Genomic DNA, 18,037 nt, shown 5'->3' with positions numbered 1-18,037 from the left:
CTGCAGGGGCAACCTCTAATGCTCCCAGTCTGACTAGAGGGCGCATCCTGTTAACGGGCAGTTCTTGAGCATGTGTCCTGAGGCCCTGAGGTCCTGAGGTGACAGTGCCGCCAGTATATTTCTATTTTGTACATCATATTTCTATTTTTATAATTAGTTCTATTTTTCCTAGTTTAATTTAATTTTTTAATTTAATTTCTATCGTATTTCTTTTATTTATATTTATTTCTTATTTGTAAAATTTAACTCTCTTTTAGGGTCAATGGCAGGCGTATAATGCATTTCACTACATTTCGTACTGTGTATGTTTGTGTATGTGACAAATAAAATTTGAATTTGAATTTGAATTTGAATCCTTGGAGACGCGAGTCCTGTACGGTTGCATAAGCTCCTCTGATCAGTTTAGCCAAGTTCAAGAAAAGTCAACAAAACTACTATGCAACTGAAAAGGAAACCCTTGTTATGCTTCTAGCATTACAACATTTTTATGTATACCTGGGATTTACGGCTGAACCAGTGGTGATTTTTACAGACCATAACCCTTTGGTTTTCCTATCTCGTATGTATAATCATAACAAGTATAACCTTGAGATATAGCATAGAAAGAGGGCAGATAAAATTTTTGCCAAAGCTCTCTCTCTGGTTTTAGATCTGAGATCAGATTGACGCACTTGTTGTTAATCCACTAAAGTGGTAATTACTGGAGAGTATTAAAAGACACTGCAGTGGATGTGTGAGAGAGCTTTTTTCCTTTTTTACTGAGACTGAGTAATACTACGGAAGGCCACAACAGTGATGAAGCTTGTATGAAGCTGCGCATGATCTGTGGTGCTGAAAAAGCAAATTTAATTTACTATTTGCCTACTGCACGCAATGTGTTTAAAAACAAAAATGTTTTTCCTTTTTTGTCCAAACATATCATTTATGAGATTTGTGTCACTTCTCTGCCTGAATGCCATTTCCTCTCCAGTTAGGACACCTCCAGAGTTCTCCTACATTTTGGTGGGGATAGGAGTGATTGCCTGTTTAAATAAATTGCTATTATTTCTGCTCCTAAAAGTAGGACCAAAATTACATCACTCTGATAACCTTTGGCCAGGTAGATGCTAGTATCTCTTCCTAAATGGCTTTTACTGTACTGGATGAGCATCCAAGTTTTTTTTTTTTCTTTTTTGTTTTTGATGCTTTCCATTTCATTCAGGATGCATTTTTTTTTTCAAAATGTTTTTTTTACATTACTACTACTTATGCTACTACTACTGATACACATTCACCTTATTCTACTGTTAATCCACCTTATACCCCCACTATTTCTTTTTTTGTAAACCATACCAATATTTGTATTCTATGAAAATCAGTTTGTTTGTTTTTGCCCAGGCAATGTTATAAATATAAATACATACCATACTTTTTCACCTCAAAATCAGCACTAAATGTGTTCTCTTTCCAGTGGTCAAATTTGGCAACAACCTTCCACTTGCCTTCTCTACGAATATTACAGATGTTAATCCAAAAAAACAACAATAAACAAACAAAAAAATACAAGTATTGATTAATAATTCCATACATACTTGACAATGTCTGAGAGTCCATAAGTGGTGGAGAGAACGCCAATTGCTGCTTTGCTTCTTGGTGTGGTATAGACTGTAATCCCATCAGGATTCTACAGCACAACAGAGAAAAACAGCAAAATAATAATGTACCCTCTTCCAAAGGCAAGAGCTCACTAATGCCCATAATGGTGTAGAGTTGCTGTGATCAACATCAATATGTGTCTGAAAGCCCCCCAACCCCAAGAACAAGCTCTCTTTTGCTCTCCGGCCATATGGTTATGGATGCCTGTGGCTTTGTCAATAGTTGTCAGTATCATGTTTTACTGACCACATGGCTTTTCTATTGCTTTAGCTGGGAACCGTTTATTGTCCACAGATTGTGGACATCAAAAACATCATAGTTCATACATGTGATATACGTTCAATGTCCAGTGCCAATGTTTTTCCAACCAGTGTGTAAGCATGCATATAGGTGAGTAAGGATCCATACAGCAAAACAGCAGAACAAGCTGAAAAGACATGATCTTTAATTTTGCCAAAGGCAGTGCACCATGATCATAAGCCAAGTAAATAAAAGATTCAAGTTCAAAGTTCACCTGGGGTCTACTGTGGCAAAATCAATAGACATGGAGTTGATAAAGCACTCATTTCTCTCACTGTGCAAAACGAAACATACTATCCCATAGAATATTGTCTATAATTGAACATAAGTTTATTTTCTGCTAACATTTTTTGGGGGGAGACGAACAGCACATTAAGTCTAATGAGCCTCAGAGAGGCATAAAGAACCGTTGCTGGGACTGACTCCTTTCTAGCCCAAACTGTAAACTCATGCATGAACTCAGTTTTATTTTTAAACTAAATATGGTGATTAGGTTTTAAAACAGGAGCTGAACTTACCTGGATTTCAACGGAAATAGTTCCATCTGACGCCTGAAAATCGGCATTAGAAATAAAAGCACGGCAGCGCACTGTACAAAAGAGAAAAGACCTTCAGAATTGAATACTTAATAAGTTATGTATCGATTAAATAAAAATAATGAAGCTAAACAAAGTGGAATATTCTCCCTTTGTCTGTATTCAAAATATTTCAGCTATTACAATTAGTACCTGTGTCTCCTGGGTTGTACACGGGTTTGTCGGTTTGGATGAAGATGTAACCAGACAGAAAAGACACTTTACTAACTTGCTCAACCTCCTGGTATTGTCCAAATTGAGAGACTAGCTGGACATACTTGGTTTCTTTCTCTTCTGGATTCAGGAGGCTCGGATTAATCTGTGCAAAAGATTTAGCTTTCTCAGTTTAAACCATTCAAACAACAAAAATAAGTCTTATCTAAACCTCAGAAGCATTCTTTAAAGCCTTGGATTACAGAAACTTGTCAGTAATAACAGTTGTAATAACCAAAGGTGGGTAGTAATGAGTTACATTTACACCCTTACATTTACTTGAGTAAACTTTTGCATAAAATGCACTTCTTTGAGTAGATTTGCTGCACAATACTTTTTACTTTTACTTGAGTAGATTTATAAAGAAGAAACGTTACTTTTACTCCGCTACATTTAGCTACACTTAACTTGTTACTTTTCTAACCATTTACTTTACACATGCAGCCGGTAGATCTACTGCATGACTGTTTTACCAATCAGACAAAAGAATAGCTTTATACTGGAATGAAGTGAAAGAGCAAAACCTTATATCTTATTTCCAATGTATTAACTTAAGAAGGTTTCAACAGGTCTTTTTATATTATGGTGAATAGCTCAGGTTATATACAGGCAAGAAAACACTCTCAATTACACATATCCTTGTCTTGAATCTAGCCCCAGGAGTAATTATGATTGATTTGCATGGGATAAGTAATCTCTGCAAAAACCACAAATGTTATATAAAAAAGGCTATGAGTATTACGTACACAACAATATAAGTTCAATACAAACTCACTGTTTTGACCAAGGATTATAAAACTCTAGGGGGTGTGACCAAACAAGTTGTGTTTCATTAATGCTAAGTCACACGGAACAAACCTGTAACAAATTCTATTTAATTTACCTGGATGCTTTGGAGGAAGCTGTAGTTATTATCTGAGTTGAGCGTGATGATTCCTTGCCACAGTAGCCTTGACTTGACTGGGAAATCATAAACTGAGAGAACAACCCTGACAGGCTCAGAAAGGCCAAATGCCTCCACCAGGATGTTTTCTTTATGTTCCACTCTTAAAACTGCTGGCGTCACCAGAGCGAACCTGCAGAAGTGAAGTTGAACATAGTCTTTTGGCCCTGTATAGACATTGTCCTTCCCTAAATGTCTTATTCATAACCAGGAATGATTGGTCTTGGGCTAGCTTATATATTTTACAAGACATTAGTGATTGAGACTGAATATAATTGTCTAGAGATCTGCCATCAAAATACAATGCAAGAAAGAGAATCTGATAAAGAAACAACAATAACTAAGTTGTTCCTTAACTTTAATTTAATCTATTAATGCATATATATGTACACTTGTTTTCTATAAGTTAACATTTTAAAATCCAACACAGCTTTTGTGTATGTGTAGTCTGTGAGGGACTCACTTTGGTGCAGGGTCCAATTGTGGCTCTTTTCTGAAAACACAAAGAAAACACTCTCATTGCTAATATAAAACAAAAACAATTATCGTTAATATAACTGAACAGTATTACAATGTCTTTTTGGTATCGTTAATTACAGTAGTATAACCCCCAACATGTTTTAAAAGATTGGTAGTTCACAATACTTACAAATCATCGTATAACCATAAAGGACGTTGTCTATGGATGAAAAAGTTGTTTGTTAATTCCTGCACAATTTCTGTTCATTCTAAACTAACACCACACACATGTAATAGACTTAGGGACACGTACCTCCTACGCTGATGCCAGGTCCTGTAATAGAGTTATATATGCAAAGATCAAGCATGAACGATTTTGTAAAATACAGATTTGATTTTGGTTTATAAAAAAAACTAAACAAACAAACAAACAAAAAAACTGACAAAGTCTTGTCCTACACTATAAAACACAATTTAAACATCCATAAATAAATAAATTAAAAAAATAAATAAATATTGTAGTATGTATCTTGCAAGTAGTGTATAAGTTCTTAATGTTCAATACTATACTACAAAACAAACTTACCAGAAGTCCCCACCTTGAAATGAAAACTGAGCATTTAATTCATTACACATGGACAAAATACATACTAACAGCATTAACGAGTGCATCCTTACAGACGACCTACTACACAGTGTGAGCGCAGAAACATTAGACCAAAGCTGATGACAACCACATTGTACACATTTTTAGACTTTCCACTATTGCACAATTTGCAATTCATTATAGGCTACTGAAAATGCTACCAGAAATTCCTGGGAAAATCAATGTCTTGCCATTGCTAAGTGGAAATGTAATCTTTAAATGTGAATTTTCTCTATCATAATGTATCTATACATTTAGGATTTTGCCAAAACTGTATTTTTTTATTTTTTTATTTTCTTCTTTTATTTTCCGGCCTGTCAGTAACACAGACAACACATGACAATGCGTATATGTAGCTATGCTATCATCATTCACAGCCTTTTTTTTTTAAATAAATAATTGATTAAATTTTATATACCCTTTACTATTTATTTAACCATACTATGACAGACAAGACCAGGGTAAACCAGGAGAGAAGAAAAAAAAGGTAATAATAATAATAATAATAATAATAATAATAATAATAATAATAATAAATAAATTAAAAATAAAAAAGGGAAGAAGAAGACAAAAAAACAAAAACAAAAAAAAAGTTTGTGGAGAAAGTCAACAGAGTAGGCGGAGAGAGGGAGAGAAAAAAGAATGGGGGATAGAAAGAAAAACAAAAACAGAAAAAAAAAACAGATAATTTGCTTCCATACTTGCTGACAAAAAGAGAAAACGACACAACATCAGAGAACCTGCAGCAACAACCAACATCTGTATAAATCACAGTAAATACTAAATGTTAAATGTTATTGAGCAGCACACATAACTAATACTATATTTTGAAGCAACAGCAGATCAAGACAGTGTGTGTCTGTGCACCCCTGTTTTTACACCAATGTGAATGCTTGTGTGTACACCTGTGTGTACGTATGAGCGCGCTTGTGTTCATAAGGTTCCTTCATGTAAATGTTTGAATTTGTACCTGAATTGTAGTTTTTTTCTCTTTTGGTAAAATAAAAAAAATAATAATAATAAGAGAGATTTTAGTGCAGGATTATTTACTATTTATTTACAGTATATCTGTGGTGTATGTGGTCAACACCTTATCACTCAGTTATACAAGCAGCCAAGGAATTTGGCTTGGTGAAAAGTCCTTATCCCTTTTGTCTAGGTGAGTGTATACACTTCACAGATGATTCCAAAGGTCAGCATTGAGTCACACTATGAGATCTCTGTAAATACAGATAACATATCTTAACAAACATGGTGATTTTTGACTTCTGTGTAAAGGCAGGCGTAATGCATAAACTGGCCACTAAGCACGGAGTTTATGCACAAATGTTGTGTCTGAAAGCTCTATGAATTCATTGCTAATTATTTTAAACCCCTTAATGGGAGAAAGACTACAGTAACAACAACACTCGAGGTCATGCTGTTGTAATGACTGTAACCTCAAGCAGGATATTACTTTTATATAACAGTTATACAAACAACATTTATTATCAACAGATTATTATTTGTTTGCCTTTTTAACCAGTTGTTCTGTTCCTCAAAAACATATTATTCTGCGACCAACAGAGGATAATTAACAGGGTGACAGTAGTTTTAATTCTTCCCAGTACTGTATAGCCAAAAGTTAAGGAGAATAAACCATGCAGGTAGTGGACAGTCCTGAGAAATGTAAGCTATGAGACTTACTTTTATATTATGTTCTAGGTTGTACAATCCTTTGTTCTACACACAAAGTAGTTCTATTGATCAGGGGTTAGAAAGGGACTCACGGTTAAAAGATAGTTAGCTTTTTACCTGGTGTTAACCATGAACAGAACATCAACTAGGTGATTAGAAGCAGCCAGGGAAGGGAGTTGTTCCCTTGGACATTGACAATGAGGAGTTCTGATACATTGGGAACAATAAAGAAAAGCTAGCTAATATACTGAATTTAAATTAGGTAACATTATAAAGAAGGAACCTTGTAGTAGCTTAAATGCATGAAAACGTTTTATGGACACTATATAAACTGGTTAAGTAACAAAGAATAAAATATAATTACATAGAGTGCTTATTGAACATTCTGGCCAAATCCTGGGCATTTGTGCGGGCCAGGGGTAGCTCAATGGTTAAGGCATTCGGAAGATCCCAGGTTCAAACCCCATGACCACCAAGTAAGTCACTCTGGATAAGAGCGTCTGCTAAATGTAAATGTGTTGTTGTCTTGTCTATGAAGCAAATATTTGACAGATGATGTTAACTCAAAGGACCAGCAAGCTGAATGAGGTGCGCAAAATACTGTAAGGGTACAACAACAAACCAGACCATACCCAGATAGTCTAATTTAATCCTACCGTATAACTAAAACAGAAATGCTTCAGAAATTATTACGGGTTAGGTTTCTTGTTTCTGTTATTTGGTGTGGCTAGGTGTTGAATAATCAAATCAGTCAGTCATTCTCAGTGAAATGTATTATCATTGCTCAGGTATCTTCGTTAGGACAGTATACGATGGTGTTTGGCCAAGCAATTGTGTTTCTAAGTATTACAGTACATTACTTCAGCTCTAGTTATATCAGACAACAGCAAGCCAATCAAAGCTTCTGCTTGCATTATTTGTGTGTATTTCATTTACTTGATGTCATTTGAAATAGTGAAATGTAGCAAAGCAGAAAAGAACGTCTGCTAATAATAAAGCTTTATTTACTGTATGACCATTTACATACGAGTTCCTAGGCTGTTGCATGCTACTGTAAGTAAACAGACATTTTAAAGCTAAAACCTACATTCTAATCCAGGAAATACCACAGGTACAGTACTGTAAGTGGTCGAGTAATGTGCAATGTGTTATAACATGATATGTAACGGTTTTTACATTTTATTTCAGGTTTTGTAGTGTAAGAATGTTTAATGGAACACAAACACAAAACAGTTGCTAAAACAAAACAATAGTCACACAGAAGCAGGAAAGCAATTAAAAAAACGATCAATTTGCAAACTAATATTGATAGATGAAAAGAATATAAGATGAAGCAAAACATGCAAATGTGTGCATGTTTAAAGCATCAATCTTGCAGGCTGCAAACCTCCTTGTGCATGACATTGTAGTTCAGTAGACAGTTTTTGTAAATGTACTGCACATGTGTATGTGTGTGTTTGTATTTTTTTTAGGTCTTGCAGCCAGTGTTCTGTAATTCCGTGCTGAAATTGTCCAGTTCTGTGCATTTGTCACATGTGCCAGTTGGCCAGTGCTCCACCCAGGTGTTCTTCCCCAGAATGTAAGTGTAACTGGAAATTTGAGAAGAGAAACAATATTAACACACTAGAAAATGGTTTTATTCTCCATGCACATGCTTTGGGATTTAGTGCTGTCCGATTAAACAATGCTTACATATACAGTACAGTACACATCCACACAACATGGAAGCTCCTTAATTCTGACAATGGAAATATTAACTTCAATAGGTAATGGATAGCATTTCATTTTCTAATGTACAGTTATTTGTTTTACTTCATATTCATATTAAATACACTACCGTTTAAAAGTTTGGGGTCACTTGCAAATTTCTTTGTTTTTGTTTAGTGATTTATTTTCTACATTCTACAACAATACTGGGGATGTTATTTAGTTGTTATTTTAAGACACAGAGGTCGGCCTTTCTGTAATAGTTCTTGCAAGAACAGTATTGTCAAGTGCATTTGCAAAATCCGTCAAGCACCATAATGAAACTGGCTCTCATGAAGGCCGTCCCAGGAGGGCGAGACCAAAACCTACCTCTGCCGCAGACGAGGAGTTCATTTAGAGTTATCAGCCTGAAAAATGATCAATTAACAGCACCTCAGATTGGAGGCGTTATGAAGTCTTTACAGAGCAGAAGTAGCAGAAACATCTCACCATTAACTGTTCAAAGGAGATTAATGCATTTTTTGGGCGCCTTCAGCATTTCTTTACAATGTAGAAAGAAATAAAAATCAGGAACCATCATGGAGTTAGAAAGTGACCCCAAACTTTTGAACGGTAGTGTATATTCGCTGTTTTTTTTATTAATTTATTTTTTTTAAAGATTTATAGTTATAATTACCATGATGTGAAAAGGCTTGACAGTTTCTGCAATCTGATAATATTTCCTGATTGTTCTGATCATAGTGCACATTCTCATATTCATTCGCTATGCCATGGCTATATAATAGTGTAAAGGATGTGATAGAACTCAGAATTTCTCCAGCAGTAGGAAGTGATGCTGTACAATGAAAGTGGTGTGTGTTTTTTTTTTTCAACAAAATATAATGTTTATAGTGTGCATGCCGCAGTGGTCGCCTGGCACCTCCAGGGTCAGGGTTTGATTCCAGGCCAGGATCAATTCCCATCTCTGTGCACATGGAGTGCTTTGTGGATTTCATCCGGGTACTCTGATTTCCTCCCACAGTCCAAAGAACTGCAGTTTTGGCTAATTGGCGTTCCCAAATCACCCATAGTGTGTGATTGAGTGTGTGAGTGTGTGTATGTGTGTGTGCCCTGCAATGGATTGACACCCTGTCCAGGGTGTCACTCACTTCTACTGACCAGAGTTAAAGAACTCCAATTTTGATTGTGATGGCAGGGTAGACTGTGAGACCAAGGTCAAGCGGACTTTGTCCGAATAGCCCGGACATTTCCAAGGTTTCCCACACCACCCCACTTCTCTGCTTTGTCACAGGTTTACCTACTGGGAAAACCTGCATCATGACCATTTCTCCAAGGCTGCACACTTTGCTTTGCTCCTCAAGCTTCCCCTCTTCAAGGAGCCTGCAGCATTATAAATCATCCATGTTTTCTGGCTTCATACCCACCCAACGAAATCAGACCAAGGACCCCAATTCAGAAGGCATTTTGCAAGCTCATTAGGGAAACTCCAAGCCTAATTTCAGGTTTCAGGTTCCATCCCCAATCTAATGGCCAGACAGAGGGAAAGAATCGAGCCTTCGAGATTTCCTTAAGACGCATGACCTCTTTGGATGCCACCTTTGGATCAAGTTCTTACCATGGGTAACAACTCTCAACTTTTATCAGACTAAATGAACCTTGCTACCTTAGCCTACAAAAAAACAAGCAGTCCATAAACACTTTAAAGCTCCTAGGCATCCAGGATGCTTTTTTTTCCCACGCCCTCCAGACAGCCCCTTCCGCACACCTGAGACTTATTCACAGCTGATCTCTTCCAGGATTTAAGGAAGCCTTTATCAGATTGCTCTGATTAAATGCTCCCACTTTCTCGACCACTGCTTTGTCTCATGTGTTGGCTTTGTTACAATGGTGACCAGATACATGGGCTTGACCTCCTGCATTTACTTTCTAAGCTAGGCATCTCCACAAAAAGACACTCTCTCTTGCATCTCATCCATCAGTTGCATGTTCTGCAACTGAATTCTTCATTCCAAGCTCAGCCTTCTAACAACTTTGCATTAACTCTGGTTATCTTTGTATAATAATAACATTTGTTTGATGACTTGAATTATTTCAACATTACAAACATGCAAAAGAATTTACACAAAAAAAAACAGGTGGGGCCAAAATCTTCTCTAAGCGATGTACATGCTTATATTGAGACAACAAGGTGGTGTTCAATGTCACCTGTTCTTGTCACCGCCTGCTTGCCAAATATCAGAGGATGGTCCGATGATGAGGTAGTCCTGCCCCATGATCAGATTAAGTCCCGCCCTACATCCAGCTTGAGAAAGAAATCCTCGTGTATCCTTTTCTTTTAGACCAACCTCAGTGCCTGTAAATGCACAAACACTGTTTTAAGAAAATCCTATACAACATTACAAACAATATTTGAAGGAAAAACACACCTTCTTTGATGACCTGCAAGATCTCCACCTGATATCTGTCATACTGGCTCGTACTGATGCTCAACACTCTGACCTTAAACACTGTTTTAATAATAATAATAAAAAAAAAGCATGCACAATAAACAAGGAATTATTTTGAAAGCTTGTTGGAAATAAGTTAACTCGAAGTTAATGGTTACCATGGTGGATTCCGCTGCATGCAGCCTTCTTTCTTGCCGAAACTGTGTAAGAACCCGTCTTTAAAACACAACAGTCACCTACAAAGTAGGTGATTAGTTAAAAAATTAGCAGTGCATTGGCATTAGATCTACCCTGATAATGTGTATTCATTAAAACATATTAATTAACTATTTAACTTAACATAACTATTTTATTAATAGTTAAAAACATTTTTTTTTATTCAATGGAACTGTTAATGTTAAGCTGTAAATCCTGTAAGTAACTAAATTTTAGATTTGGGAATAGACACCTGACAACTCTGTGGTAACCATTTATGTAGAATGTGATGGCCAGGTGTACACAAACCTTTGAATATATATAGTGTATGAATAAAGCTTTGTTCAATAGCATGTAACAGCTCACCCTGGGTGCAGCGACAAATGTTGTCTTTGCAGATCTGACTGAGCTGCTCTTTGTCCTCTGGTGGAGTGTAAAATCTGCTGCAACGTTTATCTAAAAACACACACTCAATGAACTCATTTTTAAATACTCAGCCGAATCAAACATTTATAAAGATATATAATTATTCATAGTGTCTGTACCTGTGTTGTAATACTCGTATACAGTGACTGTAGACGGTTGCAGGAGCCCCACTTTAAACCTTTGGTTCAGCCTAAAGGAGATGATGTCTGGCTCTTGGTTGGACACCTGAATACACATAAACAAATGTATTAGTATTATTTTTTATTAAAAGGATATGCGCCTGAACAGCATATACATGTTACCTTGAACAGATGAATAATGAGAGATCCTCGATCGCTTAGATTATCTACAACTTGGAAATTGTTGATGTAACGATCCACAGAGTTGCTCAGCTGTAGATAAAAGAGCACACAAATCACGTTTACTTACGTAGCATCAGATTTAGCTTTCAATTGAAAATCCTATTCGAAGAAAACAACAAGTGTTAAGTCTATTTACTGGCCAGTTTTAAGACTACCATTGTGTTATCATGATAAAAAGAGTGTATTGAGGTGATGGTAGTTCCCCTGAAGCCGTACCCTAAACATCATGAAAGTCATCTTTTATCTCAACTCATTACATCTGTCTGAATTACATTATCTATTTGTCACAATTATCTATTTGTAGTGCATTATATTCTTCATCTCTTTAGTTTCTTACCAGCTCGAGGTCTGATGTTTCTGGCTCGAAGCCGGTAGGCAGGCTGATGTCAAGGACCGCCATGCGCACTTGATGCTGTGACAAAGCTCTGACGGGACAAAAAGCTTATACAAACAGGAACACTGCAGTGTTCTTATGATGCATTCGCAAAGTAATAGCTTACCTCACATTGATGGTGACTTTGTACACCTTCTCTACATCTGCTGGAAGTTTCTCTGTAACACACAAAGAAATTTAAGTATAGTGTTTATAAACAGTAACCCTCAAATCTATTGTATTCTTCAACTTTAAACCTGAAAACCTACAGTGTTTGTGAACTCCTAGTCTGGAGCGAATATTATCAGGTTGTTTAAAAGGATGGCAGTGCCAATTCTCCTTCTAGGAAACTTAAGTGATCAGAAAGAATGCCATTGGAAGTCTATACTGGCCACAAAACCTACTGTATAATTGTGTTTCCTACTGTAGATACAGTGGCATGGTTGTAATGCATTAATTTGTCATAAAATATAAGTCAGATTTGAGTTTTGACAAATATAATGTGCCTAAAATAAACAAACATTTTCTAGTTCTAGTGAAAAAAGTATGTGAATCCTTGAGTTGCTTACTAAAAAGAAGATTGCTGCATGGCTTAAATTTGCAAAAGAGTGCATTGAAACTCCACAGCAGTATTGGAAAAATGTTTTGTGCACTGATGAAACAATAGTCAACAGATTTAACTATTTGTAAAAAGCGCACTGCATCTCATTATAAAAACATCATCCCAACCATAAAGTATGATGGAGAAAATGTCATTGCAAATCATAGAGCAAGCATATCAAAAAATTATTCAGGAAAATTTCTGTATTTCAGCTGAAACTCTGTTGGGTGATGCAACAGGACAATGATCCAAAACACCAGAGCAAGTCCACAATCAGAATGGCAGAACAAAATCTGCCTTTTGGAGTGGCCAAGTCAGTGCCCAGATCTCAACCAAATAGAGGTGCTATGGAATGCCTTAAAGAAAGTCATTACAACATGTAACAGAGCTAAAGCAGTTCTGCCAGGAAGAATGGGTTAAAATTGCTCTTGAATTCCTTTTCTTCCACAGCTACAGAAAGCACCTGGTTAATATTATTGCTGCCAAGGTAGGCTTACCTAGTTATTAATTCTAAGGGTTCACTTAGTTCTTCTACTCCAATTTTAAACGTTGAATAATCTGAATTCTTAGTGTCACTAATTTAGACACATTATATTTGTGAATACCCTTAGATAAAAATCAGATCACATTTTATGACAAATAATGCAGCAAACTTACAAAAGGTTCACATCCTTTTTCTTGCTATTGTATGTGTAATGGTTACAATTTTGCTTGATCTACTTGAATAGAGACGCTCATTTTGAAGGTCTAACTGACAGAGAATGATGTTTATGAATTGTTCTTAAACACTGTACAGAAACCCTTTTGCTGGAGGTATCCACTAATTATGCAACCGTATCCTGCTAGACCTGCTATGGTCACCAATCCTTTTCCACAAATCTGTCTTGATCACAAAAGCTTTACATTAGGAGCTGAAATGACTCTGATGCTTCGACCATTGCTTCAACCTTGGTAACATTAAGATACCAAGACAGACAACCAAGTAATTAATTATAATTCTATTCATTAAAAATCTGTTAATTATTAACAAACATGTCTTTTTTATTGAACATTATATGGCATCTTGACCGAAGCCGGGCTAGCATCACTTGGAAACAACAGGGAGTCGATGAAATCCTATCCTTGGTATTCTTTTGGTCTTTTATTTATTGACCTGAATGTACTATATGAAGAATAATATGGTAAACAGATACCCCTATTTTCCATAATGGAAACATTCAAATGAAATCCATTACAGGAGATATTCTCTTGCACATCAGGCAGCTCATTGTAAACTGTTACCACCTGCAGAGAAAGGAGAGAGAGAAAAATGACTTCCAAACTCCCCAAAATTTGTGATCTTCAGATGCATGTTGATTTCACTTTCATACCTCAAGGACACCCTGGCCATTTCCTGAGGCAAGCACTGTAAAGTCCTGATCTAGAGGGACCTGTGTGACATTACCAAGTGTGACATTGAGTGAGAGGCATTCAGGATAATTATCACAAAATATCTTTGACTCTACCAATAATCAACTTTCATACAATACATAGCATGACTGAGCAGTAATGCAACCAGAATAACACATGAACAGAAATAACATGCAGATAGAGGATTAATTGGTGGCCGTTATAATGGGAATTTTTAAGGGGGGTTGCATGTACAGCATTGTTTGTAGGCTGCATTTTGTAAGGTTAGGCTACTGCTTACTGTAGGGACATTACATGAGTGCTACGTAAAATGACTGACCCGAGAGGAACGTGCCACGTGTGCCAGTTGATGAGTGAAGGCCCAGCGTACACCCGAGCGACCAGGAACACTGAGGTCCACCCGCAGGTTCATATCAAGTGGAGGGGGTTTCTTCACCAAGTACTCTGATAGAGCCTGCAGTACCACCATGGTGGACTAAGAGATAAGGATGGGGATTCAGCATCCAGGGAATCCAGAATACACACATATGTAGATGTAAGTGTTGGGGGCCTCGTCATCCCATGGTCTCTAAAATGAGACTGACTGCTGTATGAAATTGTTGAGTAGTACTTTACATGAGTGATAACAGTCTTGGTTTCTCTTGGTTTAATTTGTATTATGAAAAATCCATTTTATACCCACTGAGAAAAAAATTATACTTTTTTTTTTATTGTCTGTGATTTATAGACTTAAGTAGGCTCATGAACAGACTTAAGACTTCTTGTAAAGAAATGACTCAAAACAAACCTGTGTGGATCCATATCCTCCCCCGATCCGTCGTTGCTGATTCAACCACTTGAACGGAGTGGATGCCTCCTCAAAATGCCCACCTTTGATTAGGGCTAACAGCGCATAACCGGTCGCCTCCAGTGTGAAGAAGGAATTATCTGCATCTGGCCAGTGTGTTTGGTCTGAGATCAAAAGCCAAAGAAAGATTCATGTAATGCTTTAACTAGCTTTTTATCAATTAAAGAAAATATGATTTGGTCAGAGAGAGCATCTTTGTATCATCTGTTGTCCCTCTGTAAAGCTCAGGTCTTGCTCTTAGGGTTCTTCCTGCCCCTTCACATACCACAGACACTGATAATTCCCTTTCATATGAAGTTTAGGCATTTCAGATGTTATATAATTACCCCAGCCTTACAACTTCCTTTTATGTATCTCAAGTTCAACAAAATTGAAATAGGTGTGGCTGAGAGTACCTGGTGATGCTGCTTTCAGCAATGTGCTCTTCGAGCAGCCCTGATTGCTCACAGCCAGAGCGTAACACACAATTGCCACAGAATACGGCCTGCTTATCCATCTGTATCGCTCCTTCAGGTATTCTCCAGCTCTTGTGAATCTCTCCTGCAAAGAACAGAGATAGAGGGGAGTCTTAAAACCTACATTGTTTAAGGACTGGTGAGTGTGTTTGTCTTCACCAAAACTAAAATAACGACTAAGGAGTTTTTTTGTGCATGTGCATTACCTCTGTGTTTATGTCTGGATCCCTGCATGTGACGACACTCTGAGCTTCAGCCAGTGCAATCAGTACAAACGCTGTCAGCGTTTCCTGGGATTCAGCACCCTGAAGACCTCCCTACACACACACACACACACACACACACACACACACACACACATATATATATATATAAAAACACTTTTTTTTAAACAAACTATTTTAGAAACATCTCCTAAATGCACTGGGATGCATCATCAGTGATGTTTCCCTATGGTCATCGAGTTTTTCGGGTCTCGCAACATCATACACCCTCACCCAGTTGACCCAGCAGAGGCTGTTCAGGCCCCAACTTGCGTCCCAGTAGCAGCCCACGGATCTGCCCTTTTCATCCAAATCCATCAGGTCGCCTTCTCAGCGGCTTCGCTTGCGGACTTGATGGCCCTCTTCTTTGCTGCTCCTATGATGCCCATGCGGCTCAGAACCTTGCACAGTGATCTTCCTGCGAATCCCCTGCAGCCTACCTCTATGGGCAGGTAGAAGGTCCTCCAGCCTCCCTCCCTGCACTCCTTCACCAGTTCCTGGTACTTAGCCCTCTTCCTCTCGTTGGCATCCTCAATGTTCTCCTCCCAGGGACACTGTCAACTCTAGTATGATCAGCTGTTTTGAAGACTGAGAGGTCATGATCATATCTGGCCGAAGGGTTGTTATTGCAATGTGCTGGGGGAACTTCAGCTGTTTCCCCAGATCCACCTGCAGCTGCCAGTCAGATGCTGTGTGGAGTGGGCCTGTTGTTATCTGATGATGTGCCCTTGGTTTTTTTTCCAGCTTAAGAAGATTGCCTTCTTCGGAGCATGTTGGTTTTTGCTGGAGCTGATGGCTGAGGCTAGACTCTCAGCGACTGCCTTGAGCACCTGGTCATGGCGCCACCGATAGCAGCCATCCGCCAGAGCCTTCACGCAGCCACTGAGGAGGTGTTCCAAAGAGCCTCTGCCGGAGCACAGAGGGCAGAAGGGTGTCTCACTTTTCCTCCACACATGGAGGTTCGCTGGGTTTGGTAGGGCATCATAGACGGACTGCACCAGGAAGCGGACCCCCTGGAAGTCTGGCTGCAAGATGTTTGACCAGGTAATCCTTCACTGCAGTACACTCTCCCACCTCGTCCACGCTTCCTGTTGCTGTAGTCCCACTGCCCTACTCACTCGCTCTTTCTCCACACCCGCTCTAACTTCTCCCTGAATCAGGTGGTGTCTTTGCTTTCCTCTGGTCTGGCTGATGAGGGTCTTTGGGAGTAGCCCAAACCTGCTTTACCTGTTGCCACAGTGCCCAGCAGTGCCTTCTGTCTTAGGCGTGACTCTGCCAGCTCCACTGCTTCCCCAGCCCTCCACTTCCTTCCTGTCCTCACCTCGATACCAGCTGCTGACACCTTGCAGTCTTTTGAGTCCCTGTACTGTAGGGCTTCTCTGGTGCATGCCACCATAAACTCTTCTTTGAGGCCACTAAGAGGCAGCTGCAGAATGTTACTTGTTTCATACAGGGCAGCGCTGGTGAGGCTGCGAGGAAGGCCCAGCCACTTGCACTTCAGCTGAAAGCTGCTGATCCTCCTCTCTAGGGTCTCAACTGCTGTCATTGGGACTGCATAAATCAGCAGGGGCCACAGAATGCGGGGTAGTATTGAATGCTGGTAGATCCAGGCTTTGAACCTACAGGGCAAGCCAGACTTGTCTACTTTGGTAGGTGCCGAGCTCTAAACTGGCCTTCTGGAAGGCTGCTGAATCCTTCAGGCTGGAGTTAAACAGTTTCCCCAAGCTCTTGATGGGTTGCTCTGTGATAGTTGGGATGACAATTCCTGAGATGGAAAAACGGAACTTGTCGATCACCTTCCCCTTCTTTAGCACCATGGACCTTGATTTGGAAGGCCAATTCTTTTGTATACACATATTTATTCATTTTTATTTTTTATTTTATGTTTATTTTTTACTTTTTTGCGGGATTCATTAGGGAGACAGCAAAGGAAGAATTTCATTGTACGGGGGTGGGGGGCATGTTTCTTTACTGTGCATATGACAATAAAACTTGAAACTTGAAACACACACAGACACAGAGTCTCAATACAATTATAGACACCCGACTACAGTACCAATACAATACCAATCCAACAATCCATCTCTCCAACTCTTCTCTTCCATTGCACTACACATTATTTTGCTCACTCCTTAGTCAACTTCTCACCGTCATGGAGGTGGTGTAGACAGGGTTGTCCTCCTTGAACGCCCCAGATGGCAGCTGCTTGTGTTTGAGCAGGTAGAGCAGTGGGCCACAAATATGCTGATCATCCACTGTGATAAAGGGATGAGCCATGGAGAACACCTTCACCACGAACGCTGTGATCCTGTGATCACAAACAGAGGAGATGATTGCTTTAAAGGAGCAGGGATAAATTTACAGGACCAAATACTGTTTAAATCATGTAAATACCAGGTGCTAGATCCTTCATTGCGATATGGTGGATACGAGTCATCCGTTTTACGATAATGAAGTTGGTTCTCATAGCCTGGGAAAAAAAAGCACAGAGAGGAGTTATTTA

General features: G+C 38.6%; 3 protein-coding genes across 3 annotated transcripts in view; all 3 read right to left on the bottom strand.

Annotated features, from left to right (window-relative positions):
- Nucleotides 1–4,818, bottom strand: part of c3b.2 (complement component c3b, tandem duplicate 2) — a 36,467-nt gene extending 31,649 nt beyond the window's left edge. Inside the window, exons 1-9 of the mRNA XM_053491668.1 lie at nucleotides 4,712–4,818; nucleotides 4,439–4,459; nucleotides 4,316–4,345; nucleotides 4,130–4,159; nucleotides 3,607–3,799; nucleotides 2,664–2,829; nucleotides 2,454–2,524; nucleotides 1,572–1,663; nucleotides 1,404–1,486 (exon numbers count right to left, since the gene is read on the bottom strand). Of these exons, the coding sequence (XP_053347643.1) occupies nucleotides 1,404–1,486; nucleotides 1,572–1,663; nucleotides 2,454–2,524; nucleotides 2,664–2,829; nucleotides 3,607–3,799; nucleotides 4,130–4,159; nucleotides 4,316–4,345; nucleotides 4,439–4,459; nucleotides 4,712–4,797 (772 nt within the window). The 5' untranslated portion in view covers nucleotides 4,798–4,818. The remainder of the gene's footprint in view (nucleotides 1–1,403; nucleotides 1,487–1,571; nucleotides 1,664–2,453; nucleotides 2,525–2,663; nucleotides 2,830–3,606; nucleotides 3,800–4,129; nucleotides 4,160–4,315; nucleotides 4,346–4,438; nucleotides 4,460–4,711) is intronic.
- LOC128518710 (sialoadhesin-like) overlaps nucleotides 1–18,037 on the bottom strand; it is a 1,187,000-nt gene that overhangs the window by 601,086 nt on the left and 567,877 nt on the right. The window lies entirely within an intron of this gene.
- Nucleotides 7,433–18,037, bottom strand: part of LOC128518513 (complement C3-like) — a 45,822-nt gene continuing 35,217 nt past the window's right edge. Inside the window, exons 28-44 of the mRNA XM_053491665.1 lie at nucleotides 17,929–18,004; nucleotides 17,683–17,842; nucleotides 15,478–15,588; nucleotides 15,212–15,356; nucleotides 14,757–14,920; nucleotides 14,289–14,444; nucleotides 13,930–13,989; nucleotides 13,753–13,843; nucleotides 12,086–12,137; nucleotides 11,923–12,010; nucleotides 11,526–11,615; nucleotides 11,343–11,448; nucleotides 11,164–11,253; nucleotides 10,761–10,838; nucleotides 10,582–10,662; nucleotides 10,361–10,508; nucleotides 7,433–8,037 (exon numbers count right to left, since the gene is read on the bottom strand). Coding sequence (XP_053347640.1) covers nucleotides 7,917–8,037; nucleotides 10,361–10,508; nucleotides 10,582–10,662; nucleotides 10,761–10,838; nucleotides 11,164–11,253; nucleotides 11,343–11,448; nucleotides 11,526–11,615; nucleotides 11,923–12,010; nucleotides 12,086–12,137; nucleotides 13,753–13,843; nucleotides 13,930–13,989; nucleotides 14,289–14,444; nucleotides 14,757–14,920; nucleotides 15,212–15,356; nucleotides 15,478–15,588; nucleotides 17,683–17,842; nucleotides 17,929–18,004 — 1,817 coding nt within the window. The 3' untranslated portion in view covers nucleotides 7,433–7,916. The remainder of the gene's footprint in view (nucleotides 8,038–10,360; nucleotides 10,509–10,581; nucleotides 10,663–10,760; nucleotides 10,839–11,163; nucleotides 11,254–11,342; nucleotides 11,449–11,525; nucleotides 11,616–11,922; nucleotides 12,011–12,085; nucleotides 12,138–13,752; nucleotides 13,844–13,929; nucleotides 13,990–14,288; nucleotides 14,445–14,756; nucleotides 14,921–15,211; nucleotides 15,357–15,477; nucleotides 15,589–17,682; nucleotides 17,843–17,928; nucleotides 18,005–18,037) is intronic.

The sequence above is a fragment of the Clarias gariepinus genome, chromosome 3 (assembly GCF_024256425.1).
Source record: "Clarias gariepinus isolate MV-2021 ecotype Netherlands chromosome 3, CGAR_prim_01v2, whole genome shotgun sequence".
NCBI lineage: Eukaryota > Metazoa > Chordata > Actinopteri > Siluriformes > Clariidae > Clarias > Clarias gariepinus.
Note: the sequence above shows the minus strand (reverse complement) of the source record. Positions and strands in the feature narration are given on the sequence as shown.